Consider the following 26,014-nt stretch of genomic DNA (forward strand, 5'->3'; position numbering starts at 1 on the left):
AAATAATTGTTTCCATCAGTTCATGTGTGATTTTTTGGTAGCTACTAGTTGACTAAATGTTAGTAGTTGATGTGTGCTAGCGACAATCCTCTAATAATTGCCAGTTTCTTATTCAATAGGGGTGTGAGATCCACACACCCCATTTTACTTCTCACACATTTTTTTTAATTTTCGACCGTTGGATCAGATAAATTGGAGAAGATCAACGGACATAAATTATCAAGGGGTGTGTGAGAAGTAAAATGGGATGTGTGGATAGCACACTCCATTCAATATTGGTGATATGATTTTTAGTACATGTGCAAATAAGGTTAAAATCGCACAGAATATTTGCAATAGTACAAGGTAGCTATAGTATGAAAGCTCATGCAAGGTCGTTCTTTACAGGGATTGAGTGAATACTTTGTGTTTAAACTAATCCTTAATTAATTATTTATTTAAAAACAGATTTTAGAAAAGATTTTAGATTTTGTGAAATTTAAGATATGAAAATAACAAACGAAATAGTTTTAAATTAAGGGAAACAGATATGCAAAAACATAAAGTAATAAAATAGATTTTAAGAAAATTACTTATGGGAAAGACTAGGGTTCAACTGGCGTTATTAACAATCCTCTACAATTTTACCAACTACATACGAATTTTCACATACATGTTTTGAAGGTTATGTTTTCATAATGCATATTTTCATTGTGATGTTCAAGTGAAAACTTATATCCAACATGCAATCAGTCTGTGATGTTCATATCAAATATAATTAGCATGCAAGACTCATTAAGTTCTATGAAAACCTTTTTAAAACCATGCAACCCTTAAGAGAGTGATGTTTGCCTTAAGTAAAATTACAATTCTAATCACAAGAAGCCCTCTTCAATTTCAGGGTGATGTTCCACATAAATTGCTTATCTGATTACCCTAATGGTGGCCAATCACTAAGTCAATTAGATAGTTTAATGAATGTGTGCTAGCCGCAATCGTCTACGTGCAAATGAATGATTGTCAGTTGTCAATACGTTATAAAATTCACTTGCATCAATGATTAACAATCGCTACGTGTGAGCGGATAGTTGAAAAGTGTGCATATTGCATATTCTACTAACTAGGGTTTTAGTTTTTAAGAATTAAGAAAGTGAGAGTGGCTAGTTGTTTTTTTTGTTTGGTAAAGTAACTTTCATTCAAAGAACTAAAATATACACAAAGCCGATCATATACACAAATCCCTCATCCAAAGACCCAAACAAAAGGCATAAGCCCCGGCCTAAACAAACCCTAACACAACAAGCCAGCAAAAACAAAAAATCCCCAACTAGAATCCATAAACAGTAGCCGCCGGAACCCTATGGAAATCAGTCATCCATCCCTAAGGTTGCCAAAATTGCCCCAATTTGCACACAATCCGAGTCATCCAGATAAACTCCACACTTTTAGTCGTAGCATCGTCACTCAAGGAGCTTCCAGATTGAAGCTCAGTCGCCGAGGAGAACATTCCCATCGGAACAGTTGCGGCGGAAAGTGGTAGTACGAAGACCCGAACCGAAGTTCTGCACACCTTCCCTTGCAGAATTGAAACTTCACCAGAGGAAATTTCACATTTGATCGGGACCATGACTAAGAACGGGAGTTGAAACCGGAAGATCGGATAGATTTACACAGGGATCCAAGTTGGAAATACAAGCTATCCAAAAGGGACATATGAGACAGGCCGAAGGAAAAAAGGAGGAGGAGGGACTGGGGCTGCCACCAATCCAAGCCATAGCTAGGATTGGTAGCAACAAAAGTGAGAAAAAACTAAAGAACCATGCTTGAGAACTAAAGAAAACTCTCACACATTGGAGAAAAACTCTTTCATAGAGAGAGAAAAGCTCTCACCAAAACGGAAGAGAACTTACAAGTACATTCAAGTGAGAGTGGCTAGTTTGATATTGTATCTTACAAAAGTGTGCAAAATGATTTTTTTTTCAAATTCCATGTTCTTTCTTTATTTAAAACAAGAAAACAAAGAAGAAGATACTCCCATGATCTTTCATCCCAAAAACATTATCTGTGTCACATCTTCATCGGCAGCATTTGTCCATACTAGAAGATATTGCTTCTCCTTTTTCATAAAGCTCCAATAAAGTATGTTTCTTTTTCTTTTCTTTTTTCAGGTTCGTATATGGGGTTGCCCTCCAATTGGATACTTGCGTTGACCGTCACTGTAGTTGAGTGAGCACAAACAAACTCTATTGCCCAAAAATCGAATCACGGAGTTTTTTCAATTAGTTATGACGCAACATGAAACTAGCAAGGGATTTCAACGTAAGCTCTTGAAGAACAAGTTATGAAGTCCATCAGATTTTGGTTGAGAACATGTATTTGATTATTGATTGAAAGATGAGATTACATTTGAAGCTAACGGCTTAAATAACCTAATCACAGTGCCGTGGGAAAACACAAGGGCCTTAGGAAAATAAACGAGATTAATCAGACGACAAATGAAAAGTCTTAAATTATTAAAATGCAATTTTGGAAGCCTAAATAGTCTCGGATGGCCAAAATCCACCGTATATCAAACCAAAGTGGTAAATCTGAACTGTGACGTCATTCTCTTTCAAAAATGTATCATGAGTCTAAATCGGAACTCGGACGTCAATCTACAAATTCCTGATGTGTCCCTTTCACTTTCAGTTCATTTTCTTTTCAATCCATTCAGCCATCTGCTCTACATCAAGTTTTATATATATATATATATATATATATATATATATATATCGTGAAATATGCGTGGTACAAATGCTTACCTCTTAGGTAAGATCAGAATTAATTTGATTCATATTTCATCCTACCGGCTCTACTAATCCGACCTATAAACCCTAAATTATATATAATTGTACATTTTCAATGTTGAACAAATAGTTATGTATTTATTCAATTCAAATACAAGCATGTACTGTCATATCATAGCCCAGGCCCCCACCACATCCCGAGCATGACTCCACCGTAGCACAATATTGTTCGCTTGTTTCTGGAAACCCACATGAGAACTTCCCTTGGGTCACCCATCCTAGGATCGCTCTCCCCCGAACTCGCTTAATTTCGGAGTTCCGATGGAATCCGAAGCCAGTGAGCTCCCAAAAGGCCTCGTACTAGGTAGAGATGGGAATATACATATAAGGCTTACATGATCCATCCCCCTAGGCGACGTGGGATCTCACATGTACACCTTGAACTGTCATTCATGTAATATTGTAGAATTTTATTCTGTGGAGATTAAATTTCGTGATCACAATTCACGGATATAATTAAGATATAAATAGATTTCTGAATTTTATTGTATCACTGTATCAACTGAAGCATGAATCTTATATTAATTCTTAAAAACAGATGATTAGCACGTTTTCTTCTTTGCCTCTTCCACTTGCATGCCCTATGATTTCATCCATTCAACAAAATTCTTGAAGATCTTGTTTGATTGGCCGCCTTCTTCGACATTGGTGATGGCCAATTCCTTCAGTTTCAAAGCTCTTTTGTTGAAATCTTTGTCTCCAAGCAGTTGTTCCAACTTGTTCTTAATTTCTTCTTTGGTTTGGGTGGGTTTAAAAATTGTGAAGCTGCCAAATGCAACATAGATCACTGAGTTGGGTGGCTGTTGATCCAGCCACTCTAAGCAAGTTGAGTCTTGTGGCTAGAAGTAGCCTGCTGAATTTCCAAGCCGTCTGCTCGCCAAGAGCGGGCCTATTGGTAGAATCTTGGGTGCAAAGGTGAATGTTACTGGCTCAAGATCATACGCAGAGTTGCAAAGAAGCCAGTCTGCCACTTGCACAGCCTTGTTGCATTTTAACATGGACTGAAACATGATTTTTTGAGTGGTTTTATTACCAAGACATACCCAGATAAAGTCTTCAGTTTTCATGGTGGGCATGTTTGGTGCCAAGTGAATCACCTGGTTTTTCAATAGGGTTCCTGCCATGAGTGAATGAAATGAATGATATGGAAAGATGACCATAAAAACAGAATAAGAGTTGTATTCCTATTACAAATCATGGGGGTTTCAACTGCCAAGAGGATTAGACACTAATCGAGGCTTCGACTATCGCTTACATATCCTAGATCTATTAGGTTACCGATATGAGACTCAACACATACACGCCACACAATCCGAAATTTCACGACAGTAACAAAAAATTTAGATCAAGATCCAGTAGTCACTAGCAAGGAGTCAAGGACTAAGGGCTGGTTTGGTATTGCTGTGCTTTGAAAAAAACCTGCTTTTGCTCTGATGTGAAAATAAGCAGCTGTAAAATAAAGCAGCAGAGTGTTTGGTAAACTTTTTTGTAAAAGTGTTTTTGAAAAAAAAAAAGCAGTATTATAGTGTTTAGTAAACTTTTATGTAAAGCAGATGTGAAAAAAAAACCGGTTTTTCAAAGCTGGGTTTTGCAGCTTCTTGTTTTTGGCTTTTTTTTCACCCAAAACTATGAAAAAAAGTTGAAACTGAATGTTTTCCAAACACAAAAATAACTCCCAGCTTTTTTTTATACCAGTTTTTTTCAGAATCATCTCAGTACCAAACCAAGCCTAAGTCTACATCCATCTCTGGTAAACCCGTTTGAAACTCCTTATGGCATAGTTGAAAGCATTCTTTGACAACTAAAAGCGCTTCTAATTACATTTGTGTAAAAAAGTACTTTTAGGTCATATTAGCTCTTTCGGGACTTCAAAATCTTCTCTATCAAACGAGTGAGCTTGAACAAACTTAATTTGAACTAGTTGGACTAAAATATTTGCATAACACGGTTGAATAACAAGTTAGTGATAGAGGATCTCACATTTCTCACTTACCATCATTGTCAATTATTCCTTCATCAATTAACTTGGGGATGCTAAACTTCAAGGCCAAGACTGCAGCAGATGCCGGCCAAAAGGCGAGCACCTTGGTTTTCATCTTCACCGCAATTTCCAGAGCCCACCCGATAGTCTGATCAGCAATGACACAAGTGATTTTATCGCCTTCCCGTCGGTTATTAAGCTTCTCTATCAGCTCCTCTAACTTCCCTGGCATGACTCGTTGCCCTGCTTCTGATAACTCATTCCTATCCTGCCCCGGTTCTAAGCCATCCGGTATTGAAACTAGATCGATGCAATCCCTCCTTATATGACTTTGGTCATCCCCCAAGGAGTTCGTGACGCGGTTGTGATTGAAGTCTGTGTTGACAAAAGTGACCTAGAAACCATGATTCACTAAGCACTGTGACAACTCCATCATGGGAATTACATGGCCTTGTGCAGGAGCAGGAATAACTAAAATGTGTGGGCTGCTCATTGGTGTTCCTTATTTTTTTCGACTTTCAGAGTGTTCTAATCTTAACCAGATCGATTGACCGACTCTGGGAGGCGATATGGAGCATCTGTTGAGGTCCTGAGGAGCCACTGTTTGTTGCTTTTGGTGTTTTGGTCTTGTTTTAATATTCACTACTTGGATTTATTATGTTGTTTTGTTTGCTTTCAATTTCATTACCTTGTTCTTGATATGCGTGTGTATGTACATATTTATATATATGTATATACGGCAAACTTCATAACCTTATCCACTGCATTTGGAGAGGGATCCATATCGAAAATATATCCACAAAAATACCAACTTATTATCAACAAATATCAACGGAATCCGGCTGTGCCAATAATTATATTTGTTTCTTGTTATTCAATAATTCATGGACCAAAGTGTTTCGCAGAAATAATCGTTCCCATCAGTTCATTTGGGAATTTTCGGTAGCTACTAGTTGACTAAATGTTAGTAGTTGATGTGTGCAAGGGACAATCGTCGGATAATTGCCAGTTTCTTATTCAATATTGGTGATATGATTTTTAGTACATGTGCAAGTAAGGTTAAAATCACACAGAATATTTGCAATAGTACAAGGTAGCTATAGTATGAAAGCTCATGCAAGGTCGTTCTTTACAGGGATTGAGTGAATACTTTATGTTTAAACTAATCCTTAATTAATTAATTATTTAAAAACAGATTTTAGAAAAGATTTTAGATTTTGTGAAATTTAAGATATGAAAATAACAAACGAAATAGTTTTAAATTAAGGGAAACAGATCTGCAAAAACATAAAGTAATAAAATAGATTTTAAGAAAATTACATATGGGAAAGACTAGGGTTCAACTAGTGTTATTAACAATCCTATAAAATTTTACCAACTACTTATGAATTTTCATATAAATGCCTTGAATGTTAGGTTTTCCTAATACATATTTTCATCATGATGTTCAAGCGAAAACATACATCCAATACGCAATCCGTCTGTGGTGTTTAGATCAAACATAATTAACATGCAAGACTCATTAAGTTATGTGAAAACTTTTTGAAAAACCATGCAACCCTTAAGAGAGTGATGTTCGCCTTAAGTGAAATAACAATTACTAATAACAAGAAGCTCTCTTCAACTTCAGGATGATGTGCCAACATAAATTGCTTGTCTAATTACCCTAATAGTGACCACTCACTAAATCAATAGATAGTTTAAATACTATGATTAATAATTCAAAGCAAGTGTGCATCCATTGATCATAAGCAAATTAATAAATCATATATTTATGCTAAGACTTATGGCCTTACCCGAGCAAAAGGAATTAATTATGTATACTCATATTAAAAACCAAAGAAAATATCATTAAGTAGAAAAAGATTGATAACACCTTGTAGTTTAAAGTTTGCAATTCACCAGAGTTTTGCCGAGTTCTCTCAATGTCGCGTAGAGAACCCTAATGGATGGTTGAAAGCTTATATACAACCCCTTATTCATAATCCTACATAAATAAGGTCTTCTAAAATCTAGGAAACAAAAAAACCACAATCCAAATCTAATTGGGAATCTCCATCCGCTAGTAATTAATCACGTTTCTAGACCAATATTGCTCCAAACCAGCCCAAAAATCGCAATTAAGCCCTGCAGCTCAACCTACTAGCAGTGCACGTTGGTACATAATTAATTCACAACGATAAGATGTCTTGGGATAAAATTTTGAAACTTTGACACAACCTTCTTGACAAACTTCTGAACCCGTTTCAATTGAGATAATTAAAAAAATTCCATTATTTCATCACCTTATGCCCAAAATAAATTCACATGTCCTATATTGAAAATATAAGTAAAATATCAAAATTCTGCCAAAATAATTACAAAAATATATTATGATCTGATAAAATATATAAAATGAAATCGATTTATCAATGGAATCTACTTATATTAATTCTTAAAAACAGACGATTAGCGCATTTTCTTCTTTGCCTCTTCCGCTTACATGCCCTATGATTTCATCCATTCAGCAAAATTCTTGAAGATCTTGTTGGATTGGCCTCCTTCGACATTGGCGACGGCCAATTCCTTCAGTTTCAAAGCTCTTTCGTTGAAATCTTTGTCTCCGAGCAGTTGTTCCAACTTGTTCTTGATTTCTTCTTTTGTGATGATGCCAGTTTCATTCTTTTCGAATTTCAATCCCACCTTCCAAACGTCGCAAATGTAGCTCTCATTAGTGAACTGGTCTGCAAAGTATGGCCAGCACAAGAAAGGAACCCCATTGCTTAGGCCTTCTAGGGTAGAGTTCCAACCGCAATGGCTTAGGAAGCAAGCAATCGAAGGATGAGCCAGAACCTTCGGTTGAGGTGCCCAACCCACCACCTGACCGAGAGAGGCTACTCGCTTTTGATATCCTTCCGGGTAGGGATCACTCGTGTCAGTGATATCTGGCCTCACGACCCAGAGAAATGGCCTCTCCGATAATTCGAGAGCCAGAGCCAGTTCTTTGAATTGGGTTGGATTAAAAACTGTGAAGCTGCCAAATGCAACATAGATCACTGAGTTGGGTGGCTGTTGATCCAGCCACTCTAAGCAAGTTGAGTCTTGCGACCAGAAGTAGCCTGCTGAATTTCCAAGCCGTCTGCTCGCCAAGAGCGGGCCTATTGGTAGAATCTCGGGTGCAAAGGTGAATGTTGCTGGCTCAAGATCATACGCAGAGTTGCAAAGAAGCCAGTCCGCCACTTGCACAGCCTTGTTGCATTTTACCATGGTCTGAAACATGATTTCCTGAGTGGTTTTATTACCAAGACATGCCCAAACAAAGTCTGCAGTTTTCATGGTGGGCATGTTTGGTGCCAACTGAATCACCTGGTTTTTCAATATGGTTCCTGCCATGAGTGAATGAAATGAATGATTATGGAAAGATGACCATAAAAACAGAATAAGAGTTGCATTTCCTATTACAAATCATGGGGGTTTCGACTGTCAAGAGGATTAGTCACTAATCGAGGCTTCGACTATCACTTACAGACCCCAGATCTATTAGTTTACGGATGTGAGACTCAACACATGCCACACAACCCGAAGTTTCACTACAGTAACAAAAAATTTAGACCATGATCAAGTAGTCACTAGCAAGGAGTCAAGGACTTAGTCTATGTCCATCTTTGACAGACCTGTTTGAAACTGCTTATGGCATAGTTAAAAGAGTTTTCTGACAAGTAAAAGCGCTTTTGATTACGTTTGGATAAAAAATGCTTTTAGTTCATCTTAGCACTCTTTGGACTTCAAAATCTTATCTTTCAAATTGAGTGAGCTTGAACAAACTTAATTTAGAACTAGTTGGAGAAAAATATTTACATAACATGGTTGAATAACAAGTTAGTGATAGAGGATCTCACAGTTCTCACTTACCATCATTGTCAACGATTCCTTCATCAATTAACTTGGGGACGCTAAACGTCAAGGCTAAAACTGCAGCTGATGCCGGCCAAAAGGCGGCCGCCTTGATTTTCATTTTCACCGCAATTTCCAAAACCCACCCGATAGCCTGATCAGCAATGACACAAATGATTTTATCGCCTTCCCCTCGGTTATTGATCTTCTCTATCAGCTCCTCCAACTTCCCTGGCATGACTCGTTGCATTGCCTCAGATAACTTTCCTAGGTCATTCCTGTCCTGCCCCGGTTCTAAGCCATCCGGAATTGAAACTAGGTCGATGCAATCCCCCCTTATATGACCTTGATCATCAGGCAAGGCGCTCGTGACGCGGTTGTGATTGAAGTCTGTGTTGACAAAGGTGACCTTGAAGCCATGATTCACTAAGCTTTGTGACAACTCCATCATGGGAATTACATGGCCTTGTGCAGGAGCAGGAAGAACTAAAATATGAGGGCCGCTCATTGGTTTTTCTGTGTTTCTTTTTTCCCCCCACTTTCAGAGTGTTCTTATCTTAACCAGATTGATTGATCGAATATGGGAGGAGATCTGGGTCTTACTTTAATATTCACTGCTTGGATTTATTATGTTGTTGTTTCGCTTGCATTCACTGCTTTATTCTTCATACGTGTGTGTGTATATACAACAAACTTTATAGCCTTTCCACTGCCGTTGGAGGTGGATCCATATCGACCACATATCCAAAACAATATCAATAATTGATACAGATCTCGCTCAAGCTACGGTGAACGGAATCCCGCTGCATCAATAATTGATATTTGTTTCTCATTTTTATTCAGAAATTCATGGAACAAAGTTTTTCGCAGAAATAACTTTTGGAGCAATATTAGAAAATATGTAAAAATAAAAATATAATTCCAATGATAATAATTAAATTCACAACATCAATTATACATGAGATTAATTATACAACTAGAGAGAAAGTTGGAAAAACTAACAAACTTGGAGATTGAGGCTTGCATAAATGCAATGTCCTAAAGACAAAATTTTTCCCCTACTCTTGTGCTTGTAGTTTGGTAAGCGTTCGTCTCCCAGGATTCAACAATAATAATCCGAAGTCAAAACACTTCAATCTTCGAACTTTGATGAACGTCATATATTCCGTACTCTCAAGATATGACTCAAAATTTGACTAACAAAGAATAAATGACCTTGAAGAAAATTCTACTCTTAATTATTTAGACGAGTGGGATGGTTGAGTTTATATAGAACTCAAGCCACCCCTTTTGAGACATTGTGACTGTTGCCTAAAGTTCCAACAAACAAATGCAACTCATGAATTTGAATTCAATTATAATACTTGACTTTTATTTTTCATTCGTACAAAAATTAAATATTATAAAATAATATTATAATATATAATTTCCAACAAGAACTATTCCCATCAGTTCATATGTGTGATTTTTTGGTAGCTACTAGTTGACTGAATGTTAGTAGTTGATGTGTGCAAGCGACAATCGTCTAATTATTGCCAGTTTCATATTCATTATTTTTACTTATATCAACTGCTAACAATCATTACGTTTGAGCAGCTAATGGTAGCATTACTCTTCGTTGAAAAGTGTCCGTATTCTACCAAAGCTCTAGCTACTAGCTAGGATTTAAGAATTAAGAACGTGAAAGTGGCCTGGTTTGAGATGGTATCTTATAACTGTGACGCTTCGATCTTAGATTACTTCTCTATGATTTCATCCATTCAATAAATTTCTTTAAGATTTTGTTAGATTGGCCGCCTTCTTCAACATTAGTGATGGCCACTTCCTTGAGTTTGCGAGCTCTTGCTGTATAAATTTCGTCACCGAGCAGTTGATCTACCTTGTTCTTGATTTCTTCTTTCGGGACGATTCCCGTTTCATTCTTTTCGAATTTCAATCCCACCTTCCAAACGTCACAAATGTAGCTCTCGTTAGTGAACTGGTCTGCAAAGTATGGCCAGCACAAGAAAGGAACCCCATTGCTTAGGCCTTCTAGGGTAGAGTTCCAACCGCAGTGGCTTAAGAAGCAAGCAATCGACGGATGAGCCAGAACCTTTTGTTGAGGCGCCCAACCCACCATTCGACCGCGAGAGGCTACTCGCTCTTGATATCCTTCCGGGTATGGATCACTTGTCGTGTCAGTGATATCCGGCCTCACAACCCAGAGAAATGGCCTCTCGGATAATTCAAGAGCCAGAGCAAGCTCCAGGAATTGTGTTTGATTGAAAATCGTGAAGCTTCCAAATGCAACATAGATCACTGAGCTGGGCAGCTGTTGATCCAGCCATTGTAAGCAAGTTGAGTCTTGCGGCCAGAAGTTGCCTGCTGAATTCCCAAGCCGGCTGCTCGCCAAGAGTGGACCTATTGGTAAAATCTCGGGTGCAAAGGTGAATGTTGCAGGCTCGAGGTCGTATGCAGAGTTGCAAAGAATCCAGTCTGCCACTTGCACAGCCTTGATGCTTCTAACCATAAATTGAAATATGATTTTCTGAGTTGTTTTATTACCAATACACGCCCACATAAAGTCTGCAGTTTTTATGGCGGGCATGTTTGGTGCCAACTGAATCGCCGGTGTTTTCAATACGGTTCCTGTAACAAGTGAATGTATGAATGATTACGAAAAAATAAAACATACAGAGAGAACTCAAGAGTTGCATTGCCTATTGCTAAACACAGAACTAATTAGCCTAATTTAGTCACTAACCAAATCGAGGCTCCTGACAATCGTTTACATAACCATAACTATCAGTAGATTACCGATGTGAGACTCAACACGCGCAACAGAATCCGAAGTTTCACAATAGTAACAAAAAATTTAGATCAAGTTCAAATAGTCACTAGCAAGGACTAGGCCCACATATTCAGAGCATATCTGCCGGACCTATATGGGACTGCTTCTAGCATAATTTTCTAACAACCATAAGCATTTCTAAGTTCCAACTATGATTGACTTAAAAATTAAAAAGTGCTTCTGGGCTGTAGAAGCGTTTTTTGGACTTCAAGAAGCACTTAAATTTCTAGTAAAAATTCCAAGTGTGTATCAAATCAAAATTTTACTTTTCGAATGAGTGAGCTTGAACAAATTTAACTTTAGTTGAACTAAAATATTTACATAGCATGGTTGCATAATATTTCGCAGGTTAGTGATAAGAGGATATCAGAGTTCTCACTCACCATCATTGTCAATGATTCCTTCATCAATTAACTTGGGGATGGCAAATTTCAAGGCCAGGACCGCAGCTGACGCAGGCCAAAAGGCGACCGCCTTGATTTTCATCTTCGCCGCAACTTCAAGCGCCCAGCCGATACCCTGATCGGCAATGACACAAGTGATTTTTTCACCATCCCCTCCATTAATCTTCTCTATCAGCTCCTCCAACTTCCCTGGCATGACTCGTCTCATTGCTTCCGTTAACAGTCCTAGATCTTTCCTGTCCTCCCCGGGTTCCAAACCATCCGGAATTGAAACTAGATCGATACGATCCTTCATCATATGACTTTGATCATCGGGCAAGGCGTTCGCGACGCGGTTGTGATTGAAGTCTGTGTTGACAAATGTGACTTTGAAGCCATGATTCACTAAGCATTGTGACAGCGCCATCATGGGAATTACATGGCCTTGTGCAGGAACGGGAACAGCTAAAATATGTGGGCTGCTCATTCTCTTTGCTTTCTGTTTCTTTTTCTTTTTTTCAGAGTTCTAGTGTGTTCAGATCAAATCTGGGAGGAGCTTTGGGGGTTCTGTTGAGGAGCTACCCATTGCTTCTTGTTGACTGAATTGATCTTACTTTACAAGTCATTGGTTAGATTCGTTATCTTGTCGTTTTGTTTGTTGCTTTATTTACTGGCTATTTCAATCGAATAAAATAAATAATCATCGAATAATGCTCATTAAATTAATCGAACATTTAATGATGTATCGGATTAAAAAATTGACTATTTAAAAAAACAAAAGGATATTTGCATGATCTTTCATTTCAAAAAGGGCCCCATACCTCCACAACCATGACTAGACAGAAACATTATCTGTATCACATCTTTATCAGCTAGCAGTCGAATTTATATTTTTATCGTATTCTTAGTATATTTTAGTATTTATTTTGATGAAATTTTCATACTATTTATAACTTGTTCGTTTGTTTCCTTTTTTTTTTCCTTTTCAGGATCAACTAAAGACAGGAACCTTTATACATACAACACAAATTTACAAACTACTGACCCATAAACAAAATAAACAAACAAAAAAGGACCAGCTCAAAAAACAAAAAAAGCCTAACCAAAGTCTATTTGTTCATTTGTTTGCTTTTTTGGTAGCAATTAATTGACCATAATTTAGTAGTTTTTGCGAGGGAGCGAATATGTGCTCGCAACAGTTGTTTATGTGCATGAGGATGATTGTCAATTGTCAATATGTTATATGATTCACTTATGTTAACGATTAACAGTCGTTATGTGTGAGCGGTTAACTATAGCATTACTCTCGTGGATAATGTTCATATTCTACTAAAGCTAGTTCTAGCTACTAACTAGGGTTTTAGTCTTTGTCCAAAAAAAAAAAAAAAAAACTAGGGTTTTTAGTCATTAAGAATTAAGAAAGTGAGAGTGGCTAGTTTGATATTTTATCTTACAAAAGTGTGCAAAATGATTTTTAAAAATTTCATGTCCTTTCTTTACTAAAAACAAGAAGAGGGATACTTCCATCATCTTACATTCCAAAAAGGGCCCCATACCTCCACAACTATGACTAGATACACACACTATCTGTGGTTTAGGGTTTAGATACACAACTATGACTAGATATACACACACTATCTGTGGTTTAGGGTTTAGATACACAACTATGACTAGATACACACACTATCTGTGTCACATCTTCATCAGCAGTATTTGTCCGTGCTATTAAAGCTGGGAGAAAATATTGCTTCTCTTTTTTCTAATAGCTCCAAGAAAATATGCATGTTTTCCAGGTTCGTATATAGGGTTGCCCTCTAATTGGATATCTGTATTCTGGCGGATTCAAGATTTGAATCTTGGGATTTCAGTGTTTGAGGTTCAAGTTTATTTAAAAAGAAACATATTACGAAGCGAGCAAAAAAAAAAAACTCAGTTTGTTCACTGAGGTGTTTCGTCGAACATTTAATTGGCGTTTTGTCGTCAGCTGAACCAAGTTATGCACATGTCAAATATTGACATGTGCCAAAGCAATCTAATAAGTGTTTTTGCAAGGCATGTGCGTAACCTAGGACCACCTCACTTCCAATGTCCATCCACCTCTGCCCACATTGGCTGTAATTGTACATAGTTGAATTAACACCAACAAACTCTACTACCTGAAAGTCATATGAGTCCTTATTAGTTATAGATAAGATTGTGAAATATGTGCGGTACAAATGCTTACCAGTCAGGTAAGATCATAACTCTTTAATTTAATTCACACTAGCATTTGCCTACACACTTTGTGTGTATGAACACATTTTTTTAGAAAATGAGAAGGAGAGAGGAAGAGAGAGAGAGAGAATGTGGGGGGAGTGGAAGGTTTTTGTTTTTGGTTTTTTTATTTATTAATTTTAAATATTAGAGATATTTTAATATAGGCTTCAATAAAAAATAGTAAAATTTGGATTTGTGAAATTATATTATTGCCCATCATTTTTTTTTTATGATAGAAGACTAAATTGTCTTTTCATCCTCTTTTGATTGACAGAAAAATTTCATTAATTAGTAGAGATTTCCTCCTATTGGCTCTGCTAATCCGACCTATAAACCCTAATTATGCAATAATATAATTGTATATTTTCATTGTTGGGAAAATAGTAATGTATTTAATCATTTCAATACAACGTTGTTGTCGAGATGTTACTAATAGCGATCCCACATATTGAGGCGGGAAAATGCTCTAAACATATTTCATTTTTCTATTGGGTATATTGTTAATTGTTTTATTTTTTATCCAGTAGTTTTTTATTTTGTAAAAGGGGATTAGCTTGTGGCTAAGCCATGACAATCTATCCTTAAAACGAATATTCGCAACAATAATTGAACTCAAACGAGCCGTATGGAAATACGAATTAGGAATTTATCTCAACCATTGTGCCACCCCGTGATGGAACAACCTTTCATTCTTTGTGGAAGTATTGAAAGAGTTGAAGATGTAAACCTGGTAAATTGGTTGATTGAGATTGAGATGGCGAAATTTTTTCAAATGACGTTTGAATTTGTTAAGTCACCATATACTTCAAATTTGACATTGCCTATGACTTGAGCCATTCAATAAAATTGTTAAAATTCTTGTTAGATTTGCCACCTTCTTTGATACTGGTCATGGCAAATTTCATAAGTTTGGAAGCTCTTTCTTTGAATTCTTCAACACCAAGCAGCTGTTCCACCTTGTTCTTGATTTCTTCTTTCGTGATAAGCCCGCTTTCGTTCCTATCGAATTTCAGTCCCGCCTTCCAAACATCACAAATGTAGCTCTCATTGATGAACTGGTCGGCAAAGTATGGCCAGCACAATATAGGAACTCCATTGCTTATGCCTTCAAGTTATAGTATGAGCCAGGACCTTCTGTTGAGGCGCCCAACTGACCATCAGGCCGCGAGAGGCTACACGCTCTAGATATCCTTCCGGGTAGGGATCACAAGTACTGTCAGTGGTATCTGACCTCACGACCCAAAGGAATGGCCTCTCGGATAATTCGAGAGCCAAAGCCAATTCTTTGAATTGGGTTGGATCGAAAACTGTGAAGCTGCCAAATGCAACATAGATCACTGAGCTGGGTGGTTGTTGGTCCAGCCACTCTAAGCAAGTTGAGTCCTGCGGCCAGAAGTTCCCAGCCGAATTCCCTTGCCGGCTGCTTGCCAAGAGTGGGCCAATTGGCAAAACCTCGGGTATCAGGGTGAATGCTTCCGGTTCGAGGTCATGCGCTGAGTTGCAAACAGCCCGTTGTGCCAGTTTCCGGCTGCTGTTGATTTTTAACATCATATCAAATATCATTTTCTGCATGGTAAAGTCACCTATGCATGCCCACACAAAGTCTTTAGTTTTCATGGTGGGCATGTTTGTTCCCATGTCAACATTCTGGCTCTTCAATACAGTTCCTGAAAAATTAAATGGTTACAAAAAGATCAATCGATAATCTGCTCGAAAAGCTCCCCCATCTTCGCAACGAATTGCTACTTACGGAAGTATGAAAACTTAAAACCGACTTGATCTGCTTAAAATGCAAAGTTGTGACAGAGATCTTACCATCGTTGTCAACGATTCCTTCATCAATGTACTTTGGTACACTGAGAACCAACGCCAACGATGCAGTTGCCGCAGGCCAAAATGCAACTGCCTTGATGTTCATCTTCTCTGCTACTTCCAGGGCCCAGAAAATATGATGATCAGCCATGACACAAGTGACATTTTCGCCTTCCCCTCCGTTGATCTTCTCTATGAGCTCCTCCAACTTCTCTGGCATGATCCATTTCATTGCTTCGGATAGTTGCTCTAGCTCGCTCTTGTCCTCCCACGGTTCTAACCCATCTGGAAGCGAAACTAGATCAATAAGACTCTCTCCAGCCAAGGCCTTCACTATGCGCTTGTGGTTATACTCCGTGTTCACAAAACTGACCTTGATGCCATGGTTCGCTAAGCTTTGCGACAACTCCATCAAGGGAATTACGTGCCCTTGCGCCGGATAAGGAATCGCTACGACATGTGGCCTGCTCATTTTTTGCTCTTGTTTTTTTTTATCTTTTCTTATCGATTCCTAGATGTTTTCTCATGCAGTTTCTTCGCATATCTTATATGGGAGGCATTTGAGGCATGGAATTACTGTAGGTTTTGTCCAAGGGCATTGGTTTTATCTGAATTCGGAGTTGGGGAATCAACCTTTTTGTCTCTCTTTCCATTATATATTTATGCGTGCATTTGTTGTTGAGTTCATGCCTGTTTTAGTTCATTCTTTTGTTTTCTTGATGATGCTTTCGGCGAACGGCTTTGGTTACCGTCACGCCTTTGTTTTATGTTCTTGTATTGGCATTGATGGAACTGCATTTCATTTTCCAAGCAAACGTTGCTTAGGCCGATTGACTAGGGTTGGCCGTCCCTTATACTCAGGTTCGAATCTCATTCCTTGTAAATTAAAATAATTTAGAATATCGCTTTGTCGGATTCGTTTTACAAACGATATGAAAAAATGTTACCACATGTCACCATCTTTTCTTGTTTGTGCAGGTGTGCATCCTCTCAGATTGATCCATTTTACACTCACTCATCAGTTACCGGTTAGAATAATGCTCAAACCTTAGGTCGATGATAACTGTGTTGTTGTACCCGAAACTTGAGCAAACTTGCACCTACGAGAAATTCTCTCATGCAATCAAATTTAATCCTAGTAGTGTCACAGTTCAATAAATGTTTGTCACATGTTTAAAAACGGTACAATTTGTCTAATAAACGATTATCACGTGTTTAAATGGTGACATGAGAGAATCTATTCTCGTTTATTTTTATTCAAATGATAGCAGTTAAATTAATCTCAATATTAGAAGGAAAATTCGGATTTAAGTGCAGAGGGAAAAACATGCCACAATGTTAAAAGTTTGGGAACTATTTCAAATTTTTCCTGACAAAGCATTCTGAAGGACCAAATAAAAATAATCACAAAAACTCGGGGGAATATTTGTAATTAACTCTTAATTTTACTTTGACTGACATTGTTAAATCCTGTTTTATCCTGGGGTTGCAATTCGAATAGCCAAATAGTCCAGTTGCTACTCGTGCAATTTTACCAAACAATAAAAACCCAAACTTTCGTTATCCTCTCAATCCCCCCATTTTCCGAACGTTATCCCCTTTCATCTTCATCATCCGCCCACCAGCTGCTCGGTGCTGGCGGCAAAATCCAAATCCGCAGAAACCCTAGGGAAAAATGGCGGTCTCCATAACAGCTCTCACATCGTCCCTCTCTTCTCTCTCATTTTCCTCCCACGTAGCTCAGAAGCCTAGCATTGCCTCGTTTCCCGGCTCCAAATCAGTGACCTTTTCGCGAGTGTGCGGAACCGCCACACCTTCCCCTCGTCTGGTGGTGGCTTCCGTCGCGGCGGCTCCTCCTACAGAAGTGCTGGAGACTGAAAACCTCAAGAAATACGTGAAATCGAGGCTTCCCGGCGGTTTTGCAGCTCAGACAATCATCGGGACTGGTCGCCGGAAGTGCGCGATTGCTCGTGTTGTACTCCAGGAGGGCACCGGCAAAGTCATCATCAACTATCGCGACGCCAAGGTCCTCTCTCTCTCTCTCTCTCTCTCTCTCTCTCTCTCTCTCTCTATCTGTGTTTCTGTTTCCACAAGTAGTTAGGGTTTCGAATCGGGAATTTGGGATTTCCATGTTCATCCTGTTTTACCTTTCTATAAGCTACATAATTTATTTATTTATTCGAAAATGTAGTTGATTTTTGAATAATGGCTTGTATGATGTTTGATGCAATTTTCAGCTGATATCTCTCTGTGATCATGCAATGTCATGCTCAAAGTGTGCTTCTTTGGGCAGCCAAAGATGTTTACTTTTATTTACTTTATGCATTTTTCGCTGAGTCTATGCACAAGTAATATAAATGTTGAATGCCAGAGGACATGAGGAATGTTGCGGGATGTGAGTGGCAAGCCTGCGGTCTGCTGGTTGGTTGATTTTCGCCGGCTATTCACATCCTGCAATTATCCCTCATCGGACAATGCCCCCAATAATTTTACGGTAGAAAATGCGGTTGTGGGGATGTTCTTAATTTATTTGCTGTGATTTTCTTAGTTCTTTATGTTTTACTTTGTTCGTTCTGTTCTTTTCATTTTTTTGCTCGAAGCGGCTAGTGATTTTAACTTTTTTCTAGACAATTGTATGTCTGAAACTGTTGGTGCTGTTAAACTAATAGTCTCTATGAGGCCTATTCGTCTTCAATGTAACTTTTGTGTACCTCTGTCCATTATTTTGAACCCATATTTGCCTTGTACAAAATGCCTGACTAGTCTCCTCAATGTTTTGAATTCATACGTTATTCTGTGGATATATTTGTCATGATTTTAGACTTGTATTTATGATGAAGATTAAAGTGTAGTGGCTAATTAGTTCATCTAATCTTATAAGAATTTTGATCTGTAATCTGTTTCAAGATATAATTCTGAGTGGAGTGCGATGACTTGTGTTAATGGTTTCGTTCATCGTTGCCAACTACTGTGATATGTCTATTGGTCCCATTCCTTTACAGCTTTCAGCATCAGCAACTCCTTGAACAATGCTTTCTTTTTTTATATCGCCGGGTCTACGAATATGTGTCTCGTCTGTCATGAATATCATGGTCATGGAACAAGTATAGCAGTAGTTGGAGTACAAGCACCAAAGTTACTCGTTAGGGAATTTTGTTTATTTGCAGACAATATTAACAAAACCCTTATGATTCTGTATTTAACTTTGTGTAGGAATATCTGCAAGGCAACCCGTTGTGGCTACAGTACGTAAGAGTACCGTTGGTTACTTTAGGATACGAAAGTGGATATGACGTGTTTGTGAAGGCTCATGGCGGTGGCCTTTCTGGTCAGGCGCAGGCGATTTCCCTTGGCATTGCTCGAGCTTTGCTAAAGGTCAGCGAAGACCATAGAAGACCTCTCAGAAAGGAAGGGCTGCTGACTAGAGACGCCAGAGTAGTTGAAAGGAAGAAGCCTGGTCTCAAGAAAGCTCGCAAAGCCCCTCAGTTTTCAAAGCGTTAGACATGTCCTTCCTTTTTCTATGCTGTGAACGTCGCAAGCCATACAAATATCTTCTTGTGCACTATATGAACAGGTTTCATTTTGAAATGTAAATGTAGATTTAAAGCAAGGAATTTGGATTTGATTACTTAATTTGTTTCTTCCCTTACCATGATTACTAGACATATCTAACTTTCTAGTGTTATATCATATGATCCTCTGAGTTATCGGGCATAAATCCAAGTACCGGGCAGAAGGTAGCTCGCTCGCTGGAAGCCTTTTTTCTCTGCAATTTCCAGCCCCATCCAAGACTCGGATCAGCAAGAACGCAAGCGAACTGATCCCCATTTGATCCATTAATCTGCTCGATAGGCTCCTCGAGTTTCCCGGCCATAACCAGCCGGATTGTTTCAGACAACTTCCCTGGTAATTACCTGGGGTGCATTTCACTCTATACACAAGTGTAACCTTGCTACCATGTAAGACTTGCTATTACTTCTCTAGTTAATAGTTACCATCATGACTTGGCGACTACATTATACACCAAATTAGCTAGTGAAAAATGCTCTGCATACTACATCCCAAAATTTTCTTTTCCAACCTAGGCGTCAAGTGATATGCGCCAACTTGAGAAGGACAACAAAATTGAAACAAAAATTAATGCCGGTTTTCAAGTGAGATAGAGGTTGTCTGAAATTCAAGAACGAAACTTTAGAGTTTTTCAAGAGCGGAGCGAATGAGGAGAAAATTGGAGGTATAGTTCGGCTTTATGAAGGAGAGAGTATCAGGGGTGAGATTTTGAGAGTCACGAATCAGTAAGTGAGATGATATAAGAGTTAAGGTTTTTATATGTCAAATCGAGCGAGACATGTAATTTGAATGCTGGTATTAAAAATTTTTTTGGCCTGTGTTTTAGATAACTTTTTATAGATTTAGTATCATTTTTTGACCTATTTTCATAAGTTTTGGATCTAATTTGCATCGTTTTCTGGTACGTTTTGTCTAAACCCTAAAAGCCCCTATAAATATATGTTAAACGTAAATGAAAAACATATTTCTCGCGTTATCTTCCTTCATTCCATACCAAAAAAAGGAGCTTCCTTCGCTGCAACTCAGCCATGGAGGAAGTGTGCGAGGGCAAGGACTTCTCCTTCCCCAAACAAGAAGAAACCATCCTCAAACTCTGGTCCGAAATCAAAGCCTTCGAAACCCAATTGGCGCGCACGGAGGGCCAGCCGGAATATGTATTCTATGACGGCCCTCCGTTTGCCACCGGCCTCCCGCACTACGGCCACATCTTGGCCGGAACCATCAAAGACATAATCACCCGATTCTTCTCCATGAGCGGCCACCACGTCATCCGGCGATTCGGGTGGGACTGCCACGGCCTGCCTGTGGAGAACGAGATAGATCGGACTCACGGTATCAAGCGCCGGGACGACGTGCTGAATATGGGGATCGATAAGTACAACGAGGCCTGTAGAAGCATTGTGACGCGGTACGTCGGCGAGTGGGAGAAGGTTATCACCCGGACGGGGCGTTGGATTGATTTCCAGAACGATTACAAGACGATGGATTTGAAGTTTATGGAATCTGTGTGGTGGGTTTTTGCGCAATTGTTTGAAAAGGGGCTGGTTTATAAAGGATTCAAGGTTGGTTATTGATGCATTGTGATTTCTTATGAGTTTTGCTCAATTGGGTAGTGAGAATTTCTGGATTTTAACATGTTTTGATCATGGGTGTTGGGAGATGGTAAATGGGGTTTATTAACATAATGCATGATCTAAAAGAATATCGGTTTCATGAATTACTGTTTTGATGCTGTTTGATTATGCAGATAGCTCATGTCAACTCCAAAAGCTTGTAATTTGATAGAAATGTCCGGTATTGATTTCTAGTTAGGGTAAAAACTCAATGCCAAATGTACATGGAATTCTATTGCAACTTAAATTCGGAAAACCGAGAAGAGAGGGAGAGAGGGAGGATAAATGTTCTGTTTGACTTGTTGAACAAAAGGAGGATAAGTTGTGTTTCTACTGACGTATTTTGTTTTTTTGTTGATAGGTCATGCCATACAGCACTGGTTGCAAGACACCGCTCTCAAATTTTGAGGCTGGTCAAGACTATAGGGATGTGCCTGATCCCGAAATTATGGTGACTTTTCCAATTGTGGGAGATCTGGAAAATGCAAGTTTTGTGGCTTGGACAACTACACCATGGACCCTCCCTAGTAACTTAGCCCTCTGTGTCAATGCGAACTTTACTTATGTGAAGGTTCGCAACAACTACTCGGGGAAAGTTTATGTTGTTGCTGAATCTCGGTTGTCAGCTCTTCCTACTGAGAAACCAAAAGGGAAAAGTATTGTAGTAGAAAATGGGTCCAAGTCTAAGACCAAGGGAGGAGCTGGGAAAAAGGAAACTGTCGACAGTTCATCATATCAAGTATTGCAGAAATTCTCAGGGGCTTCATTAGTGGGAAACAAGTATGTGCCACTGTTTGACTACTTTAAGGAGTTCTCTGATGTGGCATTTAGAGTTGTTGCAGACAACTATGTTACTGATGATAGTGGGACTGGTATTGTTCATTGTGCTCCTGCCTTTGGCGAGGATGATTATCGTGTTTGCCTTGAAAACCAAGTAATCAATAAGGGAGACAACTTGATTGTAGCGGTTGATGATGATGGCTGCTTTACAGAAAGAATCACTGATTTCAGCGGGTTCTATGTCAAGGATGCCGACAAAGATATTATTGAAGCACTGAAGGTACAAGTGAGACTGCACACAATCACAAACACAAACACACACACACACACACACACACCCCACAGTGGGGTGATTTACTTGCGCAACTTCCCAATCAATAAGAAGAAAAGATAGAGCCATACCATTCTATGTTTCAAATAAATGTTCAGTTTTAACTTCATGTTCTAAACTTAATGTTTTGACATCAAATAATATGTAGTCTCATGCGTTCTGATGCTATTTACTATTGTTGCTCTTCTTGTTATCATCATTAGTTGAAAAGAATTTAGGAAAAAGAGAGTGGAAAGTAGGAATAAGTGTCCTGTTTGTGATGGATTGTTTCTGTACTTACTTTATGGTATGTTGGTTTGTATCTTTTATTCTGATATATTTCTTCATATTTTCTCAGGCAAAAGGAAGGCTAGTGAAGTCCGGAACTTTTACTCATTCTTATCCCTTTTGCTGGAGATCCAAAACTCCACTTATCTACAGAGCTGTTCCAAGCTGGTTTATCCGGGTGGAGCAGTTGAAAGAAAAATTGCTAGAAAATAACACAGAGACTTACTGGGTTCCTGACTTTGTCAAGGAAAAGCGCTTCCACAATTGGCTGGAAAATGCAAGAGATTGGGCCGTTAGTCGAAGTAGGTTTTGGGGAACTCCTCTCCCTGTGTGGGTTAGTGAGGATGGTGAGGAGATACTAGTCATCGATTCTATTGATAAGCTTGAAAAGCTTTCCGGTGTTAAGGTTTGATTCCTCTCTGTGTACTTTATTTTGTGCAATTATATGTCATGCGGAATATTCCTTGGTGTTTGAATGTCCTGTTTAATTAATTATTATTTTTCGTGATTCAATCTTAGGGGGATAAGACTTTGTTGTTGTTGTTGTTTTGTGATTCAACAATCCAAAATAATACAGTTCTTTTTTTGTCCTTGTGATTTACAAATCTAAAATAATATTTCTTATGTCGATTTAAATAGGTTTTTGATCTGCACCGGCACAATATCGATCATATCACTATTCCATCTGCTCGTGGTCCGCAACATGGTGTTCTTCGACGTATAGATGATGTGTTTGATTGCTGGTTTGAGAGTGGATCCATGCCTTATGCGTATATCCACTATCCTTTCGAGAATGTTGAGCTTTTTGAGAAAAATTTTCCTGGGCATTTCGTTGCGGAAGGGCTAGATCAGACTCGTGGGTGGTTCTACACTCTTATGGTGTTATCTACTGCGTTATTTGGGAAACCTGCTTTTAGAAACCTGATTTGCAATGGACTTGTCCTTGCTGAGGATGGAAAAAAAATGAGTAAAAGTTTGAAGAACTATCCTTCACCAATGGAGGTTATTAATGACTATGGTGCTGATGCACTACGATTATACCTCATCAACTCTCCTGTTGTGCGTGCGGAGACATTACGTTTCAAGAAGGAAGGAGTTTTTGGTGTGGTCAAGGATGTATTTCTTCCTTGGTACAATGCATACAGGTTCCTTGTTCAGAATGCAAAGAGACTTGAAGATGAAGGGTTTGGCACTTTCCTCCCTATTGATCTAGCCACTGTACAAAAATCGTCTAATGTGCTAGACCAGTGGATCAACTCAGCCACACAGAGTCTTGTGTATTTTGTCCAACAAGAGATGAATGGTTATCGACTTTACACTGTGGTTCCATATCTTTTGAAGTTTCTTGACAACTTGACAAATATTTATGTGCGGTTCAATCGCAAGAGGCTAAAGGGTCGTACTGGTGAAGAAGATTGTAGGATGGCACTCTCAACTCTTTACAATGTCCTCTTAGTGTCCTGTAAAGTGATGGCACCATTAACGCCATTCTTCACCGAGGTGCTTTATCAAAATTTGCGGAAAATTTTGAATGAGTCAGAGGAAAGCATTCACTTTTGTAGTTTTCCTAAAGCAGAAGGAAAGAGGGATGAACGAATGGAGCAGAGTGTTAGAAGAATGATGACCGTGATTGATCTTGGCCGTAACATTCGTGAGCGTCACAATAAGCCTCTCAAGACACCCCTTAAGGAGATGGTTATAGTTCATCCTGATGCAGACTTTCTTGATGATATTGCTGGAAAGCTAAGAGAGTATGTGTTGGAGGAACTTAATGTACGATCTCTTGTCACGTGTAATGATACATTGGAGTATGCTTCATTACGTGCAGAGCCTGATTTTAGTGTACTGGGTAAGCGGCTTGGAAAATCAATGGGGGTTGTTGCCAAAGAAGTCAAGGCCATGTCCCAGGAAAGCATTTTAGCATTTGAGAAAGCTGGAGAAGTTACCGTTTCTGGTCATTGTTTAAAGGTTGCTGATATTAAGGTGGTTAGGGATTTCAAACGTCCTAATGGAACGACAGAAAAGGAGATAGATGCAGCGGGAGATGGTGATGTTTTGGTGGTTTTGGATTTACGTCCAGATGAGTCCTTGTTCGAGGCTGGTGTTGCTCGCGAAATTGTTAGGAGAGTTCAACAGTTACGGAAGACAGCTGCCCTTAAACCTACTGACGTGGTGGAGGCCTACTTTGAATCTTTAGATCAAGATAAATCAGTCTCACAACGGGTTTTACAATCCCAGGAAGAATACATTACAGATGCCATTGGTTTTCCATTGCGTCCTTCTCAAGTGATGCCATCAGATGCTGTCCTTCTTGCGGAGGAGAGTTCCCATGGGGTATCGGGCATGTCATTTGTTATCAGATTGGTTCGCCCGACCAGTTCCAAGTAGAGTTTCTAGAAATGATCAGGTATATTTAGTCAAATTTCATTAGCTAATCATTTAGGTTTAATCATGTTGTTATCTCGTTGATGCTTTCGGGCAAACGGCATTAGTTTCATCACGCCTTTGTTTTATGTTCTTGTTTTGGCAATGTTGGAAAACTATTATTTGTGGAAGTAATGAACACAAGATTTTGGATTACCGTTTACATTAGCTTGGTCTCAGTTGAATCAATCAACTGAGTTATTGATATTATATTATCAACGCTCGAACATTTAGTTTTTTTTATTTTTTTTTAGAGTCATTCAATACCACGATCTGGTGGTATTCCTCTTCCCTTGAAAGTTACTTAGTAGTTAGTATTATGTTCTTTTTTATTAACGCTCCACCTTATTCTTGATTTCTCCGTGTGTGATCATCACGCTTTCATTCTTGTCGAATCTCAACCTTCCAAATATCGCAAATGTAGCTCTTGTTGAGGAAACTGGTCAACAAAGTACGGCCAACACAAGAAACCAAGGGAGTTCCAACCGCAATGGCTTACGAAGCAAGCAACCAAAGGATGACCGAGAACCTTTTGTTGAGGTGCCCAACCGACCATCAGACCGCAAGAGGCTACTTGCTCTTGATATCCTTTGGGGTAGGGATCACGTGCCAGCGATAACAGCTCAAGAGCTAGAGCAAGCTCCTGCAACTGTGTTTAATTGAAAACTGTGAAGCTGACAAATGCAACATATATCACTGAGCTGGGTGTCTGTTGATCCAGCCACTCTAAGCAAGTTGAGTCTTGTGGCCAGAAGTTGCCTTCTGAGGTCATCTTCAACCGATCCAGCCAAAGGATCATAGGGTTAAAAATAGCTTGGAATGACATGAAAACCATCTCTAACCGAGGGCTAGGTCAAAGGGCTTGTGAGTCCCATATGGCCCAAACCCCCAAATCAAGCCATCAGGCTTGCCATTTCTAGCCAACCCTCCAACCCAGCCCTCTAGTGCCAGAATGTCAAGCTTGATATTTTGTCAGCCCTCCAGCTCCAAAATGTCAAGTTTGACGTTTTGCCAACCTTCCAACTCAACCCATTTGAATGCCAACGGCTACCTGGTGTCAGCATGATGC

The 26,014-nt window shown here is 39.0% G+C and overlaps 4 protein-coding genes and 2 pseudogenes across 4 annotated transcripts; 2 read left to right on the forward strand and 4 right to left on the reverse strand.

Annotated features, from left to right (window-relative positions):
• Positions 1-3,406: 3,406 nt before the first annotated feature.
• On the reverse strand, positions 3,407-5,299 carry LOC103955764 (annotated as a pseudogene).
• A 1,850-nt stretch (positions 5,300-7,149) lies between these two features.
• LOC103955687 (UDP-glycosyltransferase 83A1-like) lies at positions 7,150-9,362 on the reverse strand. The gene is made up of 2 exons (XM_009367588.3): positions 8,698-9,362; positions 7,150-8,171 (listed from the first exon to the last, which is right to left on the reverse strand). The coding sequence occupies exons 1-2, from the start codon at positions 9,185-9,187 to the stop codon at positions 7,294-7,296; spliced, it is 1,368 nt and encodes a 455-aa protein (XP_009365863.2). The 5' UTR covers positions 9,188-9,362; the 3' UTR covers positions 7,150-7,293.
• Positions 9,363-10,203: 841 nt separating this feature from the next.
• On the reverse strand, positions 10,204-12,506 carry LOC103955688 (UDP-glycosyltransferase 83A1-like). The gene is made up of 2 exons (XM_009367589.3): positions 11,893-12,506; positions 10,204-11,307 (listed from the first exon to the last, which is right to left on the reverse strand). Exons 1-2 carry the CDS (start codon positions 12,377-12,379, stop codon positions 10,424-10,426), a joined length of 1,371 nt encoding a protein of 456 aa, XP_009365864.2. The 5' UTR covers positions 12,380-12,506; the 3' UTR covers positions 10,204-10,423.
• Positions 12,507-14,969: 2,463 nt separating this feature from the next.
• On the reverse strand, positions 14,970-16,457 carry LOC103955786 (annotated as a pseudogene).
• Positions 16,458-17,541: 1,084 nt separating this feature from the next.
• LOC103955689 (30S ribosomal protein S9, chloroplastic) lies at positions 17,542-19,593 on the forward strand. Its single transcript, XM_009367590.3, has 2 exons — positions 17,542-17,986; positions 19,174-19,593. Exons 1-2 carry the CDS (start codon positions 17,636-17,638, stop codon positions 19,459-19,461), a joined length of 639 nt encoding a protein of 212 aa, XP_009365865.1. The 5' UTR covers positions 17,542-17,635; the 3' UTR covers positions 19,462-19,593.
• An 880-nt stretch (positions 19,594-20,473) lies between these two features.
• LOC103955690 (isoleucine--tRNA ligase, cytoplasmic) lies at positions 20,474-25,108 on the forward strand. Its single transcript, XM_009367591.3, has 4 exons — positions 20,474-21,092; positions 21,505-22,203; positions 22,592-22,927; positions 23,161-25,108. Exons 1-4 carry the CDS (start codon positions 20,559-20,561, stop codon positions 24,907-24,909), a joined length of 3,318 nt encoding a protein of 1,105 aa, XP_009365866.2. The 5' UTR covers positions 20,474-20,558; the 3' UTR covers positions 24,910-25,108.
• The last annotated feature ends 906 nt before the right edge of the window (positions 25,109-26,014 follow it).

Source organism: the organism of the source record quoted next, unplaced genomic scaffold (assembly GCF_019419815.1).
Source record: "Pyrus x bretschneideri cultivar Hongxiangsu unplaced genomic scaffold, Pyrus_bretschneideri_v1 Contig12, whole genome shotgun sequence".
Lineage (NCBI taxonomy): Eukaryota > Viridiplantae > Streptophyta > Magnoliopsida > Rosales > Rosaceae > Pyrus > Pyrus x bretschneideri.